Below are 22640 nucleotides of genomic sequence, written 5' to 3' on the forward strand. Positions count from 1 at the left end.
TCCTCGGAAGGGTTTTCTTTAAAGAGGTGTATGGGGGTGTGAGCGAGCATGTGCAGAAATCCATCACCTAGCTTTCCCGTTTCCAGGCAACCGTGCAGCATTACAAGGAGGAGTCACATGGTAGTGCTGCTGCCAGGGAGAAGAGGAAAATGGAAAACGGTGCTATCTTGAGAAAGAGGCTGGGAAGAAGCAGAGGACTTGAATCTCTCCTCTCAAAATACTATCAGCCAGTCATCAAAGAGGCTAGAAAGGGCTGCTGGCTTCTCCACACTTGGCCCAGAGTCCTATTGGATAAAAGAAAATGTCCAACTAGATAGGAAGTCATGGGGAAGAAGAGACAGGGCAGGGAGAGTTGGCAGGGATGGTGGTATGTGTGTGGGGGGGGGGAGGGGGGAGGGAGGGTTTCCTGGTCTATGGTGACATTGGCCCCGCGCTGGAAACCCAGAATCCAGAGCAGGTATCACTGAAGAGATAGAAAAGCATGCCTGCTCCTGCAGGCCTGGCTTCTGCTGCAGCAGCCCTGGGATAATGAGAGAGCTCTGGTTATAGCCCGGCTGTGAGGAGGATTGCCTTTGGGTGGGTGGCAGCCAAGGGTCAGTGGGGACAACGGGGAGGGGAGGAAAACCGCCCATGAAGACCACATTTCGACTTCCCTTTTGAAAGTCTCTTCTTTCTGAACCCTTGTTTTGATCTAGGATGTTTTGATTTTTATCTCCCCATTCCCCACATTGTGTGTGTGTGTGTGTGTGTGTGTGTGTACCTAGTGCAGCTTGCATTGTAGATGCTCAGATATAAATTCATCCCCCTCTGTCTACATGTTTTCCTTTTGTTTTGTTTTGTTCCCCCCACCCCCACCCCCATAACATCCTCTATAGCCAAAGGACTCCCAGAAGTCCTGGCAGCAGCATTTTGCTCTTGGCCTTCCTGGGGTCATTGAAGGGGGTGGGTGTGCCCTGATCCAGGGTCCCAAATCAGCCCAGAGCTCTAGACTGAGAGCGGTCTGGGCCTTTAACCCTCCAGGAGTCTGGGAGGCTGCTCACACAGAGCCACTCAGTACTAGACTCAAAGCAAAGATGCATTGTGGGAACACACTCTCTGGTCTTCCCTGTAGCTTAGATGGCTGGCTCTATGCAGCCTGGCTCCCTGGAGTAAGAACCTGACCATGGACACAAGTGGGCCTCCTGCCATGGAGCCCAGAAGAATGAGACTCTGGCAGCTTGGCCTGTAAGAGCTGGCTAGCCCCCTGTCATAAACCCTTGGACAGAGAGGATGGAGCAGGAGAAAGGGCCAGGAGCTTTCCAGCAGTGAATCGCATTTGCTCTTTCTTTCCCACTGGGTACCTAGACAGTTGTATTTCTTGCCTGCTTTAAAGTTCTGAAGGCCTAATGATAGGTGTTCTCTGCATTTATTAAGGACTTGCCATTCAAGTAAGTTCAACAAGAAGGAAAAAGTGAAGTTGAAGAGAAAAACCTCTGCCTAGTGCGGGAGGGAAAGAGGTTAAGGAGTTTAAAACTTGGATCTCTTTGGTTCCTGTTTTTATTTTGTTTTAATTAAAGGAAGGGAAACACATCATTGGGTAGCAATAGATGGATAACATTCTGGGTTTGTGGAATGATTTCTTATTTTAAGGGAGAAGAAAAGGTTGTGCCTTACTGAACATTTTGGGTGGAAGGTGGGGAGGAATTCAAAGGTGACAACGGGGTGAAATTGTATACATTAAAACCGCGTGTGCAGGGGAAAATGGCCTTCCGTGACTGGTTAATACGTAGCATATGGGGGGGAATGGCGGCTTTCGGGATGTGCAGTCCTTGCTACCATGGAGATAGTCCATGGGTGCCCAAGGAGGGCGCCCAGCCAAGCCAGGTGAGGGAAGTTGGGGTGCAACCTTCAGGGAACTGAGGCTGGCCACTTCGTGCGGTGGTAGGGAGCGCCTGCAGCACGCAGGGCGGCGGGGGGAGGGGGATTCAGCCCTCCCCCTCCGCTTCACACCCTCACACACGCAACCCATCCACCAACTCTGGTCGCATGTTTACCCAGGCTCGGCTCACGCGAGCGCGCACGCGTGCCTCCCGCGCCCAGGCTGGCGGACGGCTCGGTGCCACTTGGGTCAGCCGATCCTAGGGCTTCCTTTTGAAAGTCCTCCAGGAACCAAATGCCTAGGCGAACTAGAATAAAGGTAGAAAAGTGTTTGAGGGTGGAAGAGGAAAAAAAAAATCTGCTTGCTTGCAGTTCTCGGGATGGCCAGAATGCTGCAAGAAACTGTTGCATTCCTGAGCTGGAGAGGGTGAGAACGGGGGGGGGGGCGGAGCCGAGAGGCCGGGGAACTTCAAAGATGAAGTCAGAACTCCCCGACGCGGATCGCCCGGGGCCCGCAGGGGGGGTGGGGTGGGGACGGGGTGGGGGGGGCGGAGGGCCGGGGAAAGGGTTAACGCCGCCGGAGCGGAGCGTGCGGCCGGGGCGGGCCGGGGCGGGGCGGGCTCGGGCACTGTCCCTTTAAGGCGGGCGGCGCGGGCCGGCCGAGCGCCGCGGTGATTGGCGCGGCGGGATCACTGGCTCCCCGAGCCCGGCCCGGGGGAGTCGGCTGGAGCCGGCTGCGCTTTGATAAGGTCCTGGCAACTCAGTAACAGCCCGAGAGCCGGGAAATAAAAATAACCCCTCCTCGCGATGGACGTCGGGGCCGTCCCGCGGCCGAGGCGCCCGCCTCCCCCGCCGAGAGCCCGGCTGTAAAAGGTGGGGGTGGAGGCCGGGCTCCCCTCCCAACTCCGGGGGGGGAGTCGCTTCAAAGGAAGAACCCCCCCCCCGCGCACGGGCCCGGGCCGGGGGGCGCGCGGGGCTGCGGCGCGGGGCTCGGGAGGAGGCGCCGGCCGGCCCCGTCCCGACGCGCCCGCAGCCGAGTGCGGCCCGGGCCCGGCCCGCGGAGGGGCGGCGGGGCGGCGGGGGGGGCGGCCCGGGGCGCGGCGGGCGCTACCTCCCTTTCAGGACCGTGCGCTCGGCTCGCGCCTTTGAAGTGCACAGTTAAATCCGCAGCGCAGTTTTTGTTGGAAGCGCCCGGAGGACATTTGGTGCGCTCGGGGACGGCTGGAAACCGGACCCGGTGGAAAGCCGGCCGGGCGGGGGCCGAGGGGCCGGGGGGCGGCCGTGGTGGGGGCGGAGGCCCGCTCGGATCTTTTGCATAAAAGGGGCGGCGGGGCACGCGCTCCCCTCCCCGGCCCCCGGAGCTCGCTTTAAATCCCGGGATCCTTGTTCCCCCCCCCCCACACACACACACCCGCACCCCGTTGCGGACTCCCCATGTTCCCCGACGCCCGGGCCGGCCCGAGGGGCCTGGGGGCTGCCGCTGCGAGCCCAGCCGGGGGCCGGGGCCCTGCCCGGGGCCCTGCCCGGGGTGTCCGCGAGGTCTCGGCGCGGAGCGCGCGCGCGGATCGCTGGTGAGTGCCGGGGCCGCGGCGGCTGGGCGGCCCGCGTGCTTTGATGTCCCCGGCGGCCCTTTGAAGTTGGCAGGCCGGCTATTTTCGGGGCGCGCTGGGGGCCGGCGCGGAGGGGAGCTGCGGGCCCGGCGCCCAGCGCTCCGGGGGGCTTGGCCGGGCAGCCCCGCGCGCCCAGCTTGGGGGACCCCCCCCTCCAGTCCCCGGCGGGCGCGGAGGCCGGTGTGGCGGGGGCGGGGGGGGGAGAGGCCGGGCCCAGAGACTTCTCCAAGTGGCGACGGGGGGCGGAGAGGGGGGCCGATCCCCTCGGGGGCCACGTCGCCGCCGCGGTGGCTGTGGGCCGGGGGTGTGAGCGGCGGAGTGCCTGCGGAAGGTGGGATGAAAGGGCGGCGCACCCCCCCCCCCCCGCTCGCCCGCCCCTCCGCCCCCTTCCCCGCGTCTCCCCCGCCCCGCGCTCCCCTCCCTCCGCTCTCCCTCCTCCCCTTCCCCCGCCCAGCCGCGGGTCTCGGCTCTGGGGCCCCGAGCGCGGCGGAGGCTCAGTCTGCCTGCGGGACCGGCCGGAGCCCGGGGTGCCCGCGTCCCCCGCGGCCCTTTTTCTTTTTTTTTTTTTTCCTTTGCGGAGAATCGGAGTCTCCGCGCGTCGCCATTTCTAGACCCGGCGGCCGCTTTCCGAGCCTCCTCGGCGGCGCCGGCACCGCTCCCCGGCCGGGCTCGGGGGTGCTGCTCGTGCGTTCCGGGCTCCGGCCCGGTGGGGCTCCGAGCTCCGCTCTCCGGGGCTCTGGAGGCGTTCGGTTGGATTGGGCCGGGGAGCCGGGGCCCGAGGGGCTCAGAGATGAGAGCCCGGCCTTGGCGGCCTTCGTCTTCCAGGTAACGGGGCCGCCCCACCTCCCTCCGCCCGGATGCGCGGTGCCACCCTCGGCCCCGTCCCTGCTCGGGCCGCGGTGCTCAGCTCGGTGGCGCGAGGTCCGGGCAGGGGCGCCCAGCACCCCACCTCCGGCCCCGGGAGTCCGGCTCTTCGCCTGGCACTGCCCGCGCCCCCTCCCCGGCGGGTCTCGGCCCCCCTTTAGTTTGATCCCTCCGGTGTCGGGGAAAGAGGGGCTTGTTCATTGCCTAGATGAGACTTTTTCTGTTTGGAAACAGACAAGCTGGGGAGCAGTGGAGTTTGGGGTTCTCGGCATCAGTAGCGGGAGACTGCTTTGGACCGGTGTTGCCCGGTTCGGGCCCCGGGAGGTGGGGGTGGGGGTGGAGTCGCGGGGTCCCCGGGCTCCTCTGCTGTCTTACAAAGTTTCAAGATCAAAGTCTTCTTTCTGAGTGACTGGGTTTCTGGTTTTGGGGTGCTAGGGTAGAGGTGTATCCTGAGCTGGATTCTTGGTGGGCGGGGGGGGGGAGTATGAGCAACATTTCCATGTGGGACGGGGTGTGTGTAGGGGGTGCACCTTGAATCTGGGGGTCCGGGCAGCCCGTTCTGCCTACCGCTGAGCAGACTGCTGGGGGGGGGGAGGAACTAATAGATTTTTCAGAAGTGGGTTGGGGGAGCGCAGAGGGAGGGGCGCGCGGGGCGGGGGGGGGGGAATGGGAACCAGATGCCGGAGAAGGGCACGTTTATTGCTGGAGTTATCTGTGCTGAGCCGAGTGGGGGAAATTTACCAAAATTGGTTTCACCTGCACGCGGCCGGGCGGCTGGCTGGGGTGCAGGTCTTTGGAGTTGATGCCATCCGTCGAGGGAGGGGTGTGTGGGGGGGTGCACGCCCAGCCGGATTTTGGAAGGTCGAGTCTTAACACTTCCCAGGGCCCTCCGGCCACCATCCCCGCCTTTGCTTCCAGCTCCTTCCCCCCCCCCCCCCAACTCCTTTTCCCCCTTCCCTCCACCCCTTAAAAAGTGAGTTGGGAGCTCAGATTTCACCTTTGAAAAAGCTGTGTCGGATACTTGAGATGAGCACCTCTCGGATAGCTGAGTTGCTTGATTTGAATTTGAGGAGTTGAAAAGCCTCTTTACTTTCTTGCTTTGATGTTGGGTAGATCTGGTTTTGATTAGATCAATACTTTTTTTCTCTCTCTCTCCCTCTCTCCCTCCCTCCTCCTCTCCCCTCCTTCCTTTTCTTTCCAGAGAGGAGGCTCAGATGAGCCCCTGCTGACTTGAGAGAGTGAGAGAGAGAGAGAGAGAGAGAGAGAGTGAGAGACCAAGCCCATTGCTGCAAGGAACTGGAAGAAGGAAAAAAACCCCAGCTCACTGAGCAGTGCTCGCTCCTCACCATGAGCAGCGCTGTGTTGGTGACTCGCCTCCCGGATGCCAGCAGCAGCTTCCATGAAGATGCCCCTCGGCCCCCTGTTCCAGGAGAAGAAGGGGAGACCCCAGCGTGCCAGCCAGGCGTGGGCAAGGGCCAGGCCACCAAACCCATGCCTGTCTCCTCCAACGCCAGGAGGAATGAAGATGGTTTAGGGGAACCTGAGGGGCGGGCATCCCCCGATTCTCCTCTGACCAGGTGGACCAAGTCCTTACACTCCTTGTTGGGTGACCAGGACGGTGCTTACCTCTTCCGGACTTTCCTGGAGAGGGAGAAATGTGTGGATACCCTGGACTTCTGGTTCGCCTGCAATGGATTCAGGCAGATGAACCTGAAGGATACCAAAACTTTGCGAGTAGCCAAAGCCATCTACAAGAGGTACATCGAGAACAACAGCATTGTCTCCAAGCAGCTGAAACCTGCCACCAAGACCTACATCAGAGATAATATCAAGAAGCAGCAGATCGACTCCATCATGTTTGACCAGGCGCAGACTGAGATCCAGGCGGTGATGGAGGAAAATGCCTACCAGATGTTTTTGACTTCTGATATATACCTCGAGTATGTGAGGAGTGGGGGAGAAAACACAGCTTACATGAGCAGCGCGGGACTGGGAAGCCTGAAGGTCCTGTGTGGCTACCTTCCCACCTTGAATGAAGAAGAGGAATGGACTTGTGCCGACTTCAAGTGCAAACTTTCACCTACAGTGGTGGGCTTATCCAGCAAAACTCTGAGGGCCACAGCAAGCATGAGGTCTACGGAGACCATTGAAAATGGATACAGGTAAGACTTTTGGCTGGGGCTGGTGGGGGTGGGTGGGGGTGGGGCTTAGAGGATGAGTTGGGCTTTACAGATGTTTCGAATTAAGTTGGATGGATGGATGGATGTGCTTTGGAGGCTGACAAAGGTCTGTTGAGAGCTAGAACCGCTGGCCAGGAACTCTTTGATCTTGCTTCTTGTTTTTCTAAAGGGGGCGGGGAGGGTGTGGAGAGGGGAGGGTGATGCACGCAGCTGAATACCTACTCTCTTCCAGTGCTGACTTCAAACAGTGGCAAGCTGTATTCATTAATGTGGGTTACTTATTATCCTGGGCTAGTAGTGTCTCTGAAAGGGCGGGGGGGAGGGGTGGGCAGGAAGAGACACCCAGAGAGAATGAATGAGGGGAAATGTGTGTATGTGGGGGAGAGAGTCAGCCAAAGCTGCTTCTGAGTCACCAGACCCACTAAGCACCAGTTTGGAAAGGGGTCATTTCACCACTCATCAGCAAAGTGGAATTAATGTGGTTGGGGTGGCAGCTGGGTTGTGGTAGAGTCACAGGAAATAATGTGTGCACCCATGGAGGGCTAAGTGGGAGCTTTTGAACTTTTATGTCAAGATAAGAGCCAGCAATTGGCTTAACAACCTCACTTGTTCTCTTTGTCAAATTAGATATTTACTCAGCAAGAAAGGCTTCTGACTTGGGGGAAGGCCCTGTGACTTTCCTCAAATGAAGGACCCTTAACTTGGCTTTGTGAATCTGCTGTGTTATGAGTCTAGGTTTTAAATACTTGTAAGCCAAGGTCAGACCTCAGTTGATGGTTTTGTTGCTTGGTTTTCTTGGAGAAGAAACAGTCTCTGGGTCCTGGAGTACATTCTCTCTTTGAGGATTCAGCGGCCTTTACCAAATGGCCTTAAAATGGTCTTAAGATTCTTGGCCCTTGCAGGCAACTTCAGACCTCCTGTTAGAAGGAGTTTTTTTTTTTTTTTTCCTGTTTCTTCACCTCTCCCTTGTTTGAAATATCAGATAGGAAAATGCTCTGGTTAATTCTAGGTTGTTGCTTATGGCATGCAGGGGAAGAGGTGCTGCCGTGCACTTGATTGCTATCTGCATGGCTTATTTGTCCTTTGTAGATTTATTTCTCTGTGGGGGACTCAGGATGTATTTGACAGTCATCTCTGGAAATCTCCGTTGTATAGGGTGTGGCCTCCAATGTCTGGCTGCTGGAGGAGGGAAAGGTTCTTGATAGCTGAGATAGATAGATAGATAGATAGATAGATAGATAGATAGATAGATAGATAGATAGATAGATAGATTGATAGATTTTAGTCTAACAGACTAGGAGCTTGACTACTGGTGAGAAGAGGAAGGACTTGTTCTTTAGCCACTAGGGGGTGCTCATCCAACCTCAGGAACCAGTGTACCAATGCTCAGACATCTGGTCTACACCTAAATGGAACTGGCCAGACTTTTGCAAGGAAGCATAAGATCACATGAGGGAGTTGTTTCCGCATCCTTATGCAAATCAGGCTCATGGAGTTGGGCTATTTTGGAGGAAGTTTCTGGGGCTATCTCTGGGCATCTGCCCCATCTGTCTCTCGTTCTGCTGGGAGGACATGTGGGTAAACCTGTGGGTGCTGCTGGGTGCTGGCCTCTTTGCCCTGCAGCTTGGCAGCTGTGGCTGACATTCTTTAAGGCCAGTGGTAAGGCTGCTGCTTGCAGGGGCCGTCTGACAGTGGGGCTTCTGTGTCTCCAGTGTGGGTCTGGAGCATCACCTTTGCAAATAGCTGTGTGTGGTTTGGGGTGTCAACAGTAAGAAAGTGCTGCTCACGCGAGATACTCCTTTGACTCCTTTCCTGGTGGGTGGGCGGTGGAGACCTAGCCCTGGTTTGCCTTCCAGAGGCTTCCTCTGGCATATTGCCAGCGTTACGCAGGGATGAGATCCTGGAGCCAGGGTTGTCCTCTTTGATCAGAATCTGTGGGCATCATTGATAGATGGAGGACTAAATCTTGCGCTTCCTCCTGCTGTGGGGTTGGACCAAAACATTTTACCTGGACTCTATGTAGCCTCGTATTGTCAAAGAGAATTGGAGACCAACCCAGATGGTGTGATTTCATGTTACCAGGCAAGATGTGGGAGAGTCTGTATAACGTGTTGGAAGGTGATTTGAAGGCCTAGGTTCCAGACCTGCTCTCCTTACTTCCTACCTGGCTTGAGGCCTCCTGTAACTCTGTATCCATCTGTAAGATGGGTGGACACCATCCTATCTTGTTTATGTCACTGGCTGGTTCTGAGGATCAGAATAATACACATGAAAGCCTTTTGTAAGGGAAATGTTTTGAAGAGCTGTCAAGTGTTATAATTAGTGTAATTAATGATAATAATTGGGTATGTAGAAAGGGTAACCGGGTTGGGTTAGCATGTCACTTTTAAATAGTGACTCTTGGCGGTGTTTTAGCCTGTGTTTCATTGGAAGGTTTGGGAGACTGGCCCCTCCTCCCACACTTCAGCTATTTTTACTTCCTGAACATACACGAGTCTATCTTTATAGCAGTCAGTTCTTGGAACTGTTGGGTTTCAGTCTATCCCTTCTGGCCTTGGGCAGAGCACCTAGCACTTGGGATAGTTGTTAGAAAAAAAATGAATGAATCAGAAAACAGCCTGTGGGGAAGGAGGGTCTGTCTTCTTCTGCTCTGGAGAAATCCTGTTGGCGGTCAAAATGCCCAAGGCCCTGGCTGGCCCTCCCAGACCTGTGTTTACCCCTGGCCGCTCCAAAGGAGCCTCATTTTTGAACTGACTTGTTTGTGTCCTTACTGATGGGGTGTCAGGTTGAGCAGAAATAGTTGGGGCGGGAAGAGCAGGACTGTCCTTGGAGGGAAGGGCTCGTGGTGGGCCCGTGGCTGAGTGGAATGCCTGGGGTGTTGGCGGCTCTCTATAAATAACCCCAGGCAGAAGGGACCTGCTGGGGTGAGCACGTGGAGAAACCCCTGCACACAAACACCTACACAGGGTCCAGGTGTGCCGAGGGGCTGTGGGCTCAGGCGCTCAGCCCAGTACTTATTTTAGGAAGAGGAGAGCGTGGTGCCCACGGAGAAGCTCCCCTGTGCCCTTCCCTTTCCGCCCAGGCTCTTGGCAGGCCTCATCTGCCTGCCATTGGGTGCTCTGCTCTGGCCTCCGTAGAAATCCCCTCTTGGGCCAGTAGGTGGCCCTCTGCGGGCTGCACAGCAGCTTCCAGTGAACTGGCTGCTGGAGTTGCTTTGTCTTTCTTCTTCTTTTTTTTTAACGCAAAGCCATTGGAATTGAGCTTCAATTATCAAAGAAAGTGATGCCATAGGAAAGATATGTGGGAAGCAGCAGCCGTGAGCAGGGAGGGGACACACGCTGCTCCAGGCAGCTGGCCCAGATGCACTTGTCAGACTGCCTGGTTCTACAAGGCCCTGACCCCCCGGCCCCCGCCCCTGACAGCACTCACGGAAGAGAGGGTGTCACCATTTGGGCAGTGACCTTGGGAGGAAATTGTCTTGTGGCTCTTAGTTCTGATCACAGCCCTTAGAAGCACATCCCTTTCTGCATGGTCCTTCTGAGGGAGAGGCCTCCTTTTGCTCTGGGGTCTGGAGAAGGAGCTACGTCCCAGGAGCCCCTGCTACCTGCTGGCCCAAGGCCCCTCTCTTGCCTGCTCAAGTGTCAGGGTTGGCCTGTCAATGTCTGTCCCCAGGCAGTGTGTGGACAGACCACAGGCCTCTGGGCCCTGCAGGAATGCAAAGATTCTTGCAGCAACTGGACTCACAACAGCCCTAGGGGGGGAAAAATCATCAAAGCATCTGGGTACAATTACCGCAGCATGCTCGAGTTTCTTTCCTTTCCTTTCCCTTCCTTTAAGTAATCACAAGAAAACAGCTCTAATCCGTTTTCTTAAAATTATGTGGTACTTTGGAGAGAGTTCTGGGTACTTAAAGTTTCTGTCTTAAGTTTCTGTTCTCTTCCCCACAGCCTACCTCCTTCCTCTGCCTGTCTTGTTATGATTGTAGGAAAACCCAAGTCCTTTACTGCAGTCAACTCAGTTAAGAGCTGGATATTCCATTTTTAATGACTGGTCTCACAGTTAGCCCTCTATTTTGGAAGTGGAGGGAGGAGTTTATTTTGGGATGCAGGTGTGAAAGGAGTTCAAGTCTATGTGTTCACACATGGGGGTCTGAGTTAGGTGTCTCTTTCTGTTGGTGAGGAAGGAATTTCTATTGAGTCATTTTCTCCCTGTGGAACTGAAGCCTAAGTTTGAAGCTTGTTGATGTGTTAATACCACCAAGATAGCAGGGCTGAGGGCATGAGAAGAGTGTTTGAATGCTATTTAAGGCTGCTTTGGCCTTTTTGATCTTGCACTATGTCTCTTTTAAAACTTTTCAGCAACCCATTTGATGGATGTAGGCCTTTGAAGAAGGCTCAAGCAGGTTTTGAGCTCCTCCCATGTGCCACCTACTACTTTTTGTATTGGAGATACATGTGCACAGACAAGGCTAGGCCCCATGGAGCTCTGTCTAGGACCCAGGACCGACATTCAGCAGCATAAGTTATGATCACTACTCAGAACAGGGGCTCCTCAGATTTTGTGTGTGCATGTGTGTGTCTGTGTGTCTGTGTCTGTATGGGTATAGGTATGTGTTGGTACTAGGGCTTGGGCACTGCTCCTTAGCTTTTTCACTCAAGGGTGGCGTTCTACCACTTGAGCCATACCTCTACTTCCAGCTTTTTGCTGGTTAATTGGAGATAAGAGTCTCACACACTGTCCTGCCCAAGCTGGCTTCAAACCACTGTTCTCAGATCCTCCTGAGAGGAGGCGCCCAGCTTCTCCTTTATGATTGGTGGTGGAGTTCTTGGAGTGTTACCGTGGCACCCACAATTATACCACCCTTGCGGGGTCCTTCAGAGTGCGTGAGCACCTGGAGCAGGTGGCCTGTGTGTGAACCTGTCACACACAGCACAGCATACCCAGTGAGGCCGTGTCTGGGCCCAGGAATGGACAGCCATGCCAGCACCAGCTCTTATCCTCTTCCCACCAAGAGGATAAGGAATCGGCTTATCACTAGGTTCTGACAATAGGAGGGGACATGAAGAGTCACCTTGCCTCTGCTTTGGGCCAGTGGTCCTGTCCACCCCCTAGAGAGCTTGGTACTTGGGGCTATTTAGATTGGGTGAAAACTTGGAGCATTCTTTAGACTGTCCCCATCTCCATGATCTCCTTGACCATGTAGAAGTCCATCCTCCCTCCCTCCCTCCCTCCCTCCCTCCCTCCCTCCCTCCCTCCCTCTCTCCCCTCCTTTCCCACCTTCCTTCCTTCATTTATTTCCCCGTTTTGCCTCTAGTGGTGATGGTGAGCAGGAAACCAAGCTTCTTCCTTTCGAGTGCCCCATTGGCTAGAAGGCTGCTTCTTGGATCATCACTTTTGACACCTCTCAGAGAAACCAGCTGCCTCCCCGCTTGCTCACTCCCTGCCATCTTGGGTGTCTGGGAACCCTAGGTTGAGGATGCAGGGCTGAGGAGTAAGCATGGAAAACTGTTCGCACTGCATCTTCCTAAGAAGTCCCAGCATAGAACAAGATCATTGTTTCTGGGACAGGGCATCGTCATCACCTGGTGGAAAGTTTACACAGTGGGTTCATGTAAAGCACTTGGGCTTGAACCTTCTGGAGAATTCCATGTCTTACTGACATTCTAGGGCCTGTTCCAGCCTAGTGCAGTGGGCCAGGACCAAGGTCTGTGCTGACGCACTCTGTGATGGCCGAGTCTCCAATGGGGTTGCTTTGACCAGGTGCCCGGGGTCTTGAGGACTCTCTTAACACAATAGGGCAAGTGGTTCACTGAGTGCCTACTGTGTGCCAGCCCTGTCTTGGGAGCTGGGTGCACAGCATTGACCAGGCATTGTGCACAACCTGTGGTGTACTGGCATCTCTCAGTGAGGGGCATCGGGTTAGACATCTGTAGGATTTGCTCTAGGATCCTGTCACAGACAGGGCCCCCCCCCCACTCCCTTCCTGTCCATCTCTGCTGTTCCCTGTTGACATCTGCACAACCAGTGGGGTCAGGGAGCGTCCCACTGGGCTGCCCCTCCTTCTGGTCCAACTGGTTGTACCCATAAGGCCCTGCATGCTCCTGGGAGCCCTTCTTGCCAAGACCTCCCCGCCCGCCCCCTGTTCACTCCCGTCCCCCTGCACCAGCATTACTAGTCTGACCGGTCAGACCTCCACTTTTCCTAGTCTGGAGAAAGCTCCCCCCGCCTGCCTTTCTTGTACCCCAGTCCTGGATGTCATCTCCTCAAATTCCTGCTCAGTCATCATGATGCACCTTGTTCCCATCTGGGTCCCCTGTGCTGGTTGCTCACAACTTGCCTCCTGTTCTAGAACTTTCTGGAACCTCCTGTATTAGGCGGCAGGAAGAGCGGTTGAGTGATAGTCAGGTGAGTTCATGCCAGGTCTATAGTTCTAGCTGTGTGGCCCAGGCCCCAGGCTACTGTCCTGTCTGAGGCCTCATCTGGAAAATGGGCACAGCATAGCAATCCTCCTGCCATAGCACCCCGTGTACTTTTCTTATGACATCACCACCCCACACGAGGTAATTGCGCCTTCCACTAGGCACCAGCTACCAAGAGACTGTAATGCCAGATGCTAGAGCCCAGCCTAACGCCTTACACACCAAGGGAGCAGGAACTCAGTGAGCATGTGCAGAAGGCTGACCGTGACCTTTCCTGTGCCCCTGTCATCTGCCAGCCCCAGGGCTATCTTTGTAGACCAGCTGCTGTGACCGCATGGAACAAGTTCTCCTCTCTTAGCTTGTCCTCTCTCAGACTGTCCCCTCTCCTCCAGTTGAGGTCCTGAGCTCCTGGCTGAGCTGTTGATGGTTCAGCGGAGTAGCCTTGGGCTTTGCATATTTAGGCTGAACAACCCAGGGACGGTCCCTTCCTTCAGCTCGCTGACCTGTCTCCCCTCCCCCTAAGTCCCTGGCGGGTAACACAAGAGGAATGCGGCCCAGCAGGAGACAGGCACACTGGTTGTTCTAGGAGGAGATCAAGAGAACAAAATGAGGACCCAGAGGCCATGGAGACAAAAGGGTTGGAGACCCCCGAAGGAGGGGCCTCAGCCTTCCTTTGACACAGCTGTACTGCTCATTTCAGTCTTGGGGCCTGAGCCAGCCTGGGGGAAAAGAAGGCTGGGGGAAGGGACAGGGCAGAGGCCCAGTGCCCCGCTGCCATGGGAGCCTCAAACATCGTCTTGAGCTCATCTGTCCAGCGACTGTGGGCACAGGTCCACATGGAAAGGCCTCACGAGACCTGTGGTTGTTCACGAACAGATCCCAGGCAAGAGCTGGGATGCCTCCGTTCTTTGGGGGGACCCTGAAAGTGTGTTCTTTGGTCAGGCTTGGTTACAGAGGCTGGAAGGGGAAAGACACCTGTCTCCACTGACTTCCCTCCTTCATCCACGGTCTCTGCTCCTTCTCCATAAAGGAATGCTTAGAACTTGGCTGCTTCTAGAATACTCTGGCAGACATCTTTCCCTTTGGAAGCAGAGAAACCAAGCCTGCTTTCTGCCCAGGCTTCCCAGGTGGATTTCCAACCATAGAACAGAGGCAGGATTGGGGGGTTCCTGATGACGACCTGCGTTCCTGCGGGAGGATCACTGACCACAGTCTGGTTGTACTCCCCCCCCCCACCTCCCAGGTCCTTCAAGAGGAGCGATCCTGTGAACCCCTATCATGTAGGTTCCGGCTACGTCTTTGCACCAGCCACCAGCGCCAATGACAGTGAGATTTCCAGCGATGCTCTGACGGATGACTCCATGTCCATGACGGACAGCAGCGTGTAAGTATCTGCTGCTGCTCCCCACGGGTGCCTGCCAGGGGCACGCTCCAGGGCACCCGGCTTTGTACATCCTGTGTGTGTGTGTGGGTGCATGGTAGTTTGATGGGCGGAGAAAGAGACAGCCTGGTGCTGGTCAAGGAGAGGGGCGTGGAGAACAGAGCGCTTGAAGGGAAAATGGAAATAGTGCCTTTTAACCAAAGAAAACCAAAGTATGGAAGAAGGGTGGGATGGGTTGTCCCTATCGGACCAACTGCTTGGCTGCTCTTTAAAGCTCAGGTCGCCTATCTGCAGAACCAATAGGTGGGACCCTGGCTGGTCTTAAAAGGGTCTGTGTTAGCCAGGCACAGGTGGCCCACGCCTGTAATCCCAGCTACTCAGGAGGCTGAGGTCGGAGGATCGCAGTTCTAAGACAGCCTGGGGAGAAAAGTCTGAGAGACTCTTATCTCCAGTTAACCAGTTTAAAAAAAAAATCTGGAAGTAGAGCTGTGGCTCAAGGGTAGAGCACCAGCCTGGAGTGAAAAAGCCAAGCAAGAGTATAAGGCTCTGAGTTTAAGGCCCAGTACCAGCTCAAAAAAAGGGAGAGGTGTGTGTATGGGGGGGGGGGTGTCTGTGTTTTTGTAGGAAAAGGCATTGACTGGAGTTGGGAATCAGAGAGCCAGCCGTCTCTAAAGGGCCACTGTGTGCGTTGTACCCACATGGAAAGTTTCAGTGGGCATCGTTCAGAAAGTCCTGGGCAAAGTGCCAGCCCTCTGTCCTGGGACCCTAGGTAGTGGTTCTCCAAAGTAGTGCCTGGTCTTGGATCTTTTGCTGCTGGATGGCACTGATGTTTGAAAGCAATCCAAGTACTGAAGGGTGTGACAAGGTCGCAGGCCATCCACCCAGCGGGGTTGGGCTTTGCGTTGTAGGTTATTTGAAGGCTAGTCGTGGCATCCTGATGCGGGGCCATGTGTGCGCACGAGGGAATCGGGGACATAGCAATGGATTGCCATCTTCTGGGGTTTTGATTGAGGAGACTCAGGGTGGAGCTTGGGCATGAGTGATACTCCCCAAATGCTCTCACCCAACACCCTGTTCCAGAAAGGGCCTTTCAGGAATTAGAGTCAGTGTGCAACCCTAATCCCTCTGCACATCACTTTTTAAATAACAATTTTAAAAATGAAAAAAAAGACGGACTAGAGTCAGGATTTTGCCTGCCAAAGAGAATGATATTGTGAGTGGTGTAAGTTCTGGCACACCTGACGTAGGCTTTGTCCTTTTGAGCTTCCTAAGCTGGGCATCCATTCTTCCGCAGCTCTCTGGGTTCTGTTGGCCGCCATTCCTGTTGCTGGGTTTGTAGCCTGGGGCTGGTTGGAGGAAAAGTTGCATTTAGTTGGGGACTCTGTTATTGATGGTCGTGGTGGCTTTTACTTTGTCACCTCAGATTCTCTTGTGAGCAAAGGGTCAGGGGATCGTTAAGGCAGAAAATCCCATTTCCGTAGAAGAAGAGCATTTTGGCATCGGAGCAGGAGTACACACTTTTTAATCCACTATGGAGGGATGCAGGGTCTCAGAGAAGTGGGTTTTCTGTGTTACCCGGGCTCTTTAAGTATTCATGCTGGAAGAAACTTCGGTGAACTTATTTCTTGATACATCTTGTCCTGTCTTCACTAAGTAGCATTAGAAAAGGCCTAGTTTATTATTTTTCTTTCTTATTATTATCACCATCAACATGATTATTATTATTGTTTTGTCTGCCAGAGTTTGAACTCAAGGGAGTGGTTCTTGTTCCGCTGCTGCTCTACCACTTGAGCCATGCCTCCAGCCCAGCTTTTTGCTGGTTATTTTGGAGATAGAGTTATCTTGGCCTTTTCTACCCAACTGGCCTCTAGCCACCATCCTTCAGACCTCAACCCCCTCTGAGTAGCTTAGGATTACCACTGTGAGCCACCAGCCTTTAGCTCATAGTTTATTCTTGATTATTCCAAAAACTTAATATCAAGATCTGTTTTTATGTTACGATGTAGAACTATCTCAAAGCTATGAGTTTGTACAAAGTATGCTCTTGTATTTATTGCCCTTTTAAAGTACTTTTTCCTCTTTGGGGTTAGCTAGTGGTTCATATCTGTAATCCTAGCTACTCTAGAAGCTGAGATCTGAAGGTCTCAGTTCAAAGCCAGCTGGGGCAGAAAAGCCTGTCTGAGACTCTTATTTCCAACAATTCAGCAAAAAGCTGGTTGTGCAGTGTGGCTCAAATGGTAGTGTGCAAGCCTTGAGTGAAAAAAGCCAAGTGAAAGCACAAAGCCCTGAGTTCAAGCCACAGTACTGGCACCAAAAAGCACACAAACCCCTTTTGTTGTCTTTTTGTCATTCCACCTGCTGTCATGTTTTGCCCTGTATGCTTGCTTCTAGCAAACATCTCCTTCATGTATTAAGTGGGGGACTGTGCGTGGAGTAAGAGTGGATTGGAATTGAATGAAGGCATTGAGTGGCTCTCCTAAGTCTCGATGCAGTTTACTTAGTAGACTGTGAGCTTCTGTTTAGATTTCTTCGAGACTGTTTTTGGCCTGCTTCCTGGTCCTTGGCTGTATTTCAGTCCCCATCACGGAGGTGTTATTTTGGGTTCATGATGAGATAACTTGGGTGTGGTCCCATACTCGTGGCTGTGTAATCCTCACAGGACCCAATGGGAAAGGTAGCTGGTTACTGGAGGCTTTGACAGGCAGAAGGGAGGCCTGCTGTAGCCCTGGCCCTACACAGACTCAGCACTCAGATTTCAGCCAGACCTGGGCCCCTGGCCTTTGCCTGTTGTCGTCTCCCAGGAGAAATGCTCCCGGGCTCAGTTGCTCATCAGATCTTTGTGCTCAGTTGGGTTTCCCTTTTTATTTAGTGATCGGAACGTTTTTTGCCTTTTCCACAGGCTGGGGGAGGAGTGGCAGGGAGCACGTTCAGAGTCCTCCCGGCAGCCTGTCTGCTTCCTCCTCTTTTACCATTTCCCCTCATTTCATTTAGAAGTAGCTTTAAAGCTCTCAACTCCTGCTGGGAAGGTGGCTCAGTGGTAGAGCGCTTGCCTTGCATGCCTGAGGCCCTGGGTTCGATTCCTCAGCACCACATAAGCAAAAAGAAAAAAGCCGGAAGTGGTGCTGTGGCTCAAGTGGTAGAGCGCTAGCCTTGAGCTGAAGAGCTGAGGGACAGCGCCCAGGCCCAGAGTTCAGGCCCCACGACGGGACCCCCCCAAAAAGAAACCAGACTAAAGCTCTCCACTCCCTTCCCATTGTAGCTGAAGCACTGTGTGAAGTTGAAGTGTGGGGCAGTCACTTCTGGGCTCACTTTTTGGGAGCTGGTCCCTATCCTAGGAGCAAAGCCACTCTGACACAGACAGAAAGAGGGCACATGGCTTTCTTAGCAACTTCCAGGGGCAGACCAGAGTGTCTGGGTGTTGGGTCTTGGGCACAGCTGAGCTGCTGTGGATTCCTACAGAACCAACCAGGACAAAAGTCCCTGTGAGGCTAGGGGGCCTTGAGGGCCACCCCGATGTCCCTGGCAGCATTCTAGACCAAGTGGGCAGGCTGTCAGCTTCCCAGCTGTGCCCGCCCCTCCAACCCCGCCCCGTGTGTTTAGACCAATGGGAGTGCAGTTTGCTTCAAGGACAAATCAGTGCCTTGTTACTTGCTCCTGGGAGGAGGTTGTGTCATGATTCCCAGGGTGGGCACAAGGGACTCCAGAACCCAGAGCCCACAGGATGGGGGCTCACTCCCGCTTAGAGGTCCCCATGGGTCCCAAGCTGCCATTGGGGCCAGGCAGGGGGCTGGTGTGAGTAGACTTGAACAAAGTGAAAGTGTGGGGTGGGCGATGGCTGACCACGGGTGTGGGTGGGTGTGACCCCGCCCTGTGCCAGGCAGTCACCTGGGATTCCCAGGGCTGGGCTTCGACCCTCTCTTCAGAGCTCTGCCAATTGTGGGCCTCGTGCAGATGAGAGCGCCAGGCAAGAAATAAAGTGTGTGGGGATGAAAAGCGGGGCTGAATCGCTTTCAGCCCATTGTTCATCCGGGAAGCTTAGAGGGGATAAGAGGGTAGCAGGGCCCCTTTGAAATTTCCTTGAACAAGTGAATAGGAGCGCCCCATAAAGCATGAAAAGAGCCCTGGCTGTTTCTCCTGGTCACAGTCACAATGGCCGGCGTGGGCTGTGGGGGGCTGGGGAGTGGGGCTGGCTGCCCTGCTGCGAGGTGGGAGGGGGAGATGGGGTCACAGGCAGCCTTCAATAGACTCCAGAAGGTTGGAGTTCATTAGACACAAGCCCAGGGAAGCAATCTCATTTGCGACTGAACCAATTAAGTCCCAGGGGCCTTTGCAAGAGGCCTGGGTGTAGAAGGTGGGGCAGAGCCTGCTTGTCTGTGGGTCTTCTAGGGGAGTCGGCCTGGCCAGAGCTGGGCCACGCAGAGTGGGTAGGGTGTAGGGGGCGGGGGTCTTTGAAGAAACGTTGCCTCCTCTCGGAGCCCCACTGCTGGCTTCTGTTTTCCTCGCTAAGTAAAAATCCCTGTTAAAGATCGTCAGGGATTTGAGTCTCCATTATAGGCCTCAGCAAAGGTAGTTTTATGAGCCTGTTCCTCTGAAGCCTGCATTCTCGGAAGAAATGGCTTTCTAGCCGAGGTTTCTTTTGTTTTGTTTTTTCCCTTAAGTTAGCCACCAGACTTCCAGCAAAATCCTAAAGTGCAGTTCTTGGCGCACCAAGGAACAGGAGGAGCGCGGGGTCATTCCAGGGCACCAGGCTGAGAGGGGTGGAGGCCAGGAGTTGGGGCTCAGAAGCTGCCGCCCAAGTTCAGAGAAGCCCAGACAAGGCTGCGGAGGCCACCCCATGTCTTGTCTTGTTTTCAGGGTGTTGCTCCTGTCATCAGGACCGCCTGCCTTGGTAGCTCACCTCTGCTTCCAGTGCCCCCCTTCCCCCCCCCCCCCATCAGCACAAGGTTGATTTCTTCCCATTCTGTCCTGGTGTGATGTGCATTCCCTTCTTTTTGTTTCCTTCTGTCCCACTGATGGGTGTGTGTGCTGGACATGGGGGAATGTGTCCTGGTGAACTTCAGATATTACCTTATCTTACGCACCGGGCTTTGATGCTGCCCGCGGCTGTGGGCCGCCTCAGATTGGCTGCCAAATGCAGATGTGTGCGGGTGTGGGCGCCTGCGAGTTTCAAAGCTGCCAGAAAGCGACATCCAGGTTAGGTGGGCCACAGCGGAGTCAAAAGGCTAAGCTAATTGGCTCAGCTTAAATGGCAGCTAAGTGGAGTCCACACTTCAAAATCAGTGCTCCCCAGAAACAGCTGGGCCGGGCAGCAGGCTTGCTAGCTAAAATGCTTATAATTAAAGAAGACTGTAGAGGGTCCAAAACTCTGGCCCATGGGTTTTGAACAGCCAGGAAACTGATCAGACTTCTAGAGCCTGAATAAAAGAGAGAAGAGAGGCCCTCTTTTTTGGGGGGATGAGGGGCTGTTTTGGAAGAAGATTCTTGGCTTGGAGTGTGTGGGGGGGAGCGGGGCGGGGGGGGGGGAAGAAGAGAATTAAAGCCACATTTTCTGGAAGGCTCTGGAAGCCTCTTTGAGCCTCTCTGAGCTAAAATCTCCCCAGTTTTGCTCTAGTCCCAGGTTGGCTTTCCTGTAGTAAGATCCTTTTACCCCCTTCAGGCTGTGAAGGTGGGGTGGGGTGGGAGGCTTCCAAAAACCTTGATTCCTCTTTGCTTGCCTTCAGCCTGGCCCTCAGCTGCTTCCTCTCCTCCTCATTTTCTTTTCTACCTTCTATGGAGAAAACAGGCAAGGTGTAAAAGCCTTCCTATTGATTTTCATCCAAAAGGAAAGAAGGAATTGGAGAACAGAATGGAAAATGGAGGGCAGAGTCCAATAGGGAATGGATAGGGGGCAGGGGGCCTCTTCTAGGGGTCCTGAAGCCTACTTTTGCAAGCATAGGTCCCAGGGAATGCTTAATGCTTGCACCCCCTCCCCCCCACTGTCAGGAAACAATGGAACACAGCCCCACACTCTGAAGTTCCTGGAAGAGGAGCTGGCCAGGAGGGGTGCATGGGCATTCTTCTACCCCTGGGGCAGCAGAAGTTGATTAGTCCCGCATGAGACCCCCTTCTTGTGGGACCCACACAACCCCAAATTCTCAAAGCCAGCGAGGACTAACCAACCAGTGGAGGAGGATTTCCAGAACACTCCCTGAATTTCCCATTTGGTGTTTCAGAATGTCAGGTGGTTCTTTGGGGCTTAGGCGATGGCCCCTCAAATTCAGACCACCCAGAAGCTTGGTTCTCTGGTTGGGGCTGGAAATGGCAGGTAAAAGTGGAACTTGAGGAGGTCATAGTGTGCCTAGTGAAGGACATCGTTGTCCAGCAGTGACTTGGTTGGGAACCTGGGTTCGGATCCTGTTTTTAACCACTACAGTCGACCTACTCCCGGCAAGGCAGAGTTTCTGGTCATGGGTCAAATGAGGTTCCCGTGCCAGTGAGCTCCAGTGACAGGTCAGATTTCTCCACCCATGTCTGACCTGCAGTAGGAGCTTGGCTTCAGGGAATGGAGGCCTTGGGTTGGAGGTGCTTGCTTCCTGTAGGATTGTGGGTTGCGGTGTGTTCCACTGTGTAATAAACTCTCCCCAAATGACAACATTGAGTCTTGATCAAATCAGCTTCAGGCTGGGTGCTGGTTGCTCATGCTTGTAACCCTACCTACTCAGGGGGCTGAGAGCTGAGGGTCCTGGATCGAAGCCAGCTGGGACAGAAGAAGTCTATCGAGACTCTTATGTTCACCTAATCAACAAAAAGCCAAAAGAAGAGGTGTGGCTCGCCAGCCTTGAACAAACAAGCCAAGCAAGAGATTGAGGCCAGTATAGGCTCCAAAAATAAAAATCAGCTTTAGAGCTGGGCGTGATAGTTCAGGTCTGTAATCCTAGCTACTCAGGAGGCCAGCCCAGGCAGGAAAGTCTGATAGACTTCTTACCTCCAATTAAGCACCCACCAAAAAAAAAAAAAAAAATCAGGAAATGGAGCTGTGGCTCAAATGGTAGAGTGCTAGTCTTGCGTGGAAAAGCTCTGGGACAGCCCTGAATTCACACCCCAGGATGGCACAGAAAAAAACAAAACAAAAATCAGCTTCAGGTTGCTGGATTTAGAACTACCCTCAAGGGGCCTGGTCAAGTCCAGACCCTCACCTGACTTGAACACTTAACTCCCGCCCCTCCTCAACTCAACTCTCACTGGGGAGGACTCAGCCTGGAAGTTCTTCATGTAGCCACTGATCTCTCTCTCTCTCTCTCTCTCTCTCTCTCTCTCTCTCTCTCTCTCTCTCTCTCTCCCCCCCCCCCCTCTCTCCTCTTGCCTACCACTCAATGCGATAATCCCTCCTGCACTCCTCAGTCAAAATCTGGTCCACATCGTTTATCACCATCATATTCCCCCACTGGTCTTGTTTTGTGGCCTGTCATCAGACTTCTGGAAAAAGTACAGCCAGTTAGAGTTCTGAGACATCTCAGTCATAAGGGCCCCAGGTTGGCCAGTGCTATTCCTCGCTGCTGCTCCTTTGGTGTTTGTAGAATTGTCATTTGTGACCTGATGAGCCAAAGGTGTTTTTCTTCCTTTTCACCCTGTGCTGAACAAAACAGGAAAGGGAAACAGCCAGACATCTATCTACTTCATTGTTCACAGCCACACAAAGTACAACTTACTTAAGAAACATTTTAACATCAAGGCTTTGTAAATAAGTGACCTGTAGAGAAAGAGACCTCATTGAGCTAGTCTTATGTTGACCAGTATGTTAGCAGTTCTACTGCTTTCAAGAACAAAGAGTTTTGTTTTTGTTTTTGTGCTGGTCCTGGGGCTTGAAGTTATGACCTAGGTGCTGTCCCTGAGCTGTTCTGCTCAAGCCTAGCTCTTTATATCACTTGAGCCACAGCTCCACTTCCAACTTTTTGTGGCTAATTGGATTTTCTTGCCTAGGCTTTGAACTATGATCCTCAGATCTCAGCCTCTTGAGTTGCTAGGTTTATGGGTGTGACCCACTGGTGCCCAGCTCAAAGTCATCTTTGACTTTTTCTTCTTGTTCTTTTTTTGTTGTTATTTTGTTTTGTTTTTGGGTCTGGTCGTGAGGCCTAAACTCTAGGCCTGGGTGCTGTCCCTCAGCTCTTCAGCTCAAGGCTAGCACTCTACCACTTGAGCCACAGCGCCACTTCCAGCCTTTTTTCTTTTTTTGCTTATGTGGTGCTGAGGAATCGAACCCAGGGCCTCTGGCATGCAAGGCAAGCACTCTACCACTGAGCCACCTTCCCAGCCCCTCTTTTTTTTTTTTTTGTCGGTCGTGGGGCTTGAA

At 54.0% G+C, this 22640-nt stretch overlaps 1 protein-coding gene across 4 annotated transcripts in view; it reads left to right on the plus strand.

Moving 5' to 3' along the window:
* Positions 1 to 2096: 2096 nt before the first annotated feature.
* The window catches only part of Axin2 (axin 2), a 34455-nt gene continuing 13911 nt past the window's right edge, over positions 2097 to 22640 (plus strand). Inside the window, exons 1-3 of one of the 4 annotated variants that reach the window (XM_069993137.1) lie at positions 2097 to 2284; positions 5533 to 6493; positions 14174 to 14314. In XM_069993137.1, coding sequence (XP_069849238.1) covers positions 5679 to 6493; positions 14174 to 14314 — 956 coding nt within the window. In that variant the 5' untranslated portion in view covers positions 2097 to 2284; positions 5533 to 5678. Of the gene's footprint in view, positions 2285 to 2634; positions 2731 to 3062; positions 3429 to 4005; positions 4293 to 5532; positions 6494 to 14173; positions 14315 to 22640 lie in introns of those variants that run through there. The other 3 variants (XM_069993136.1, XM_069993134.1, XM_069993135.1) reach the window with 3 other exon arrangements.

This window comes from Dipodomys merriami, unplaced genomic scaffold (assembly GCF_024711535.1).
Source record: "Dipodomys merriami isolate MVZ:Mamm:240054 unplaced genomic scaffold, mDipMer1.0.p SCAF_42, whole genome shotgun sequence".
NCBI lineage: Eukaryota > Metazoa > Chordata > Mammalia > Rodentia > Heteromyidae > Dipodomys > Dipodomys merriami.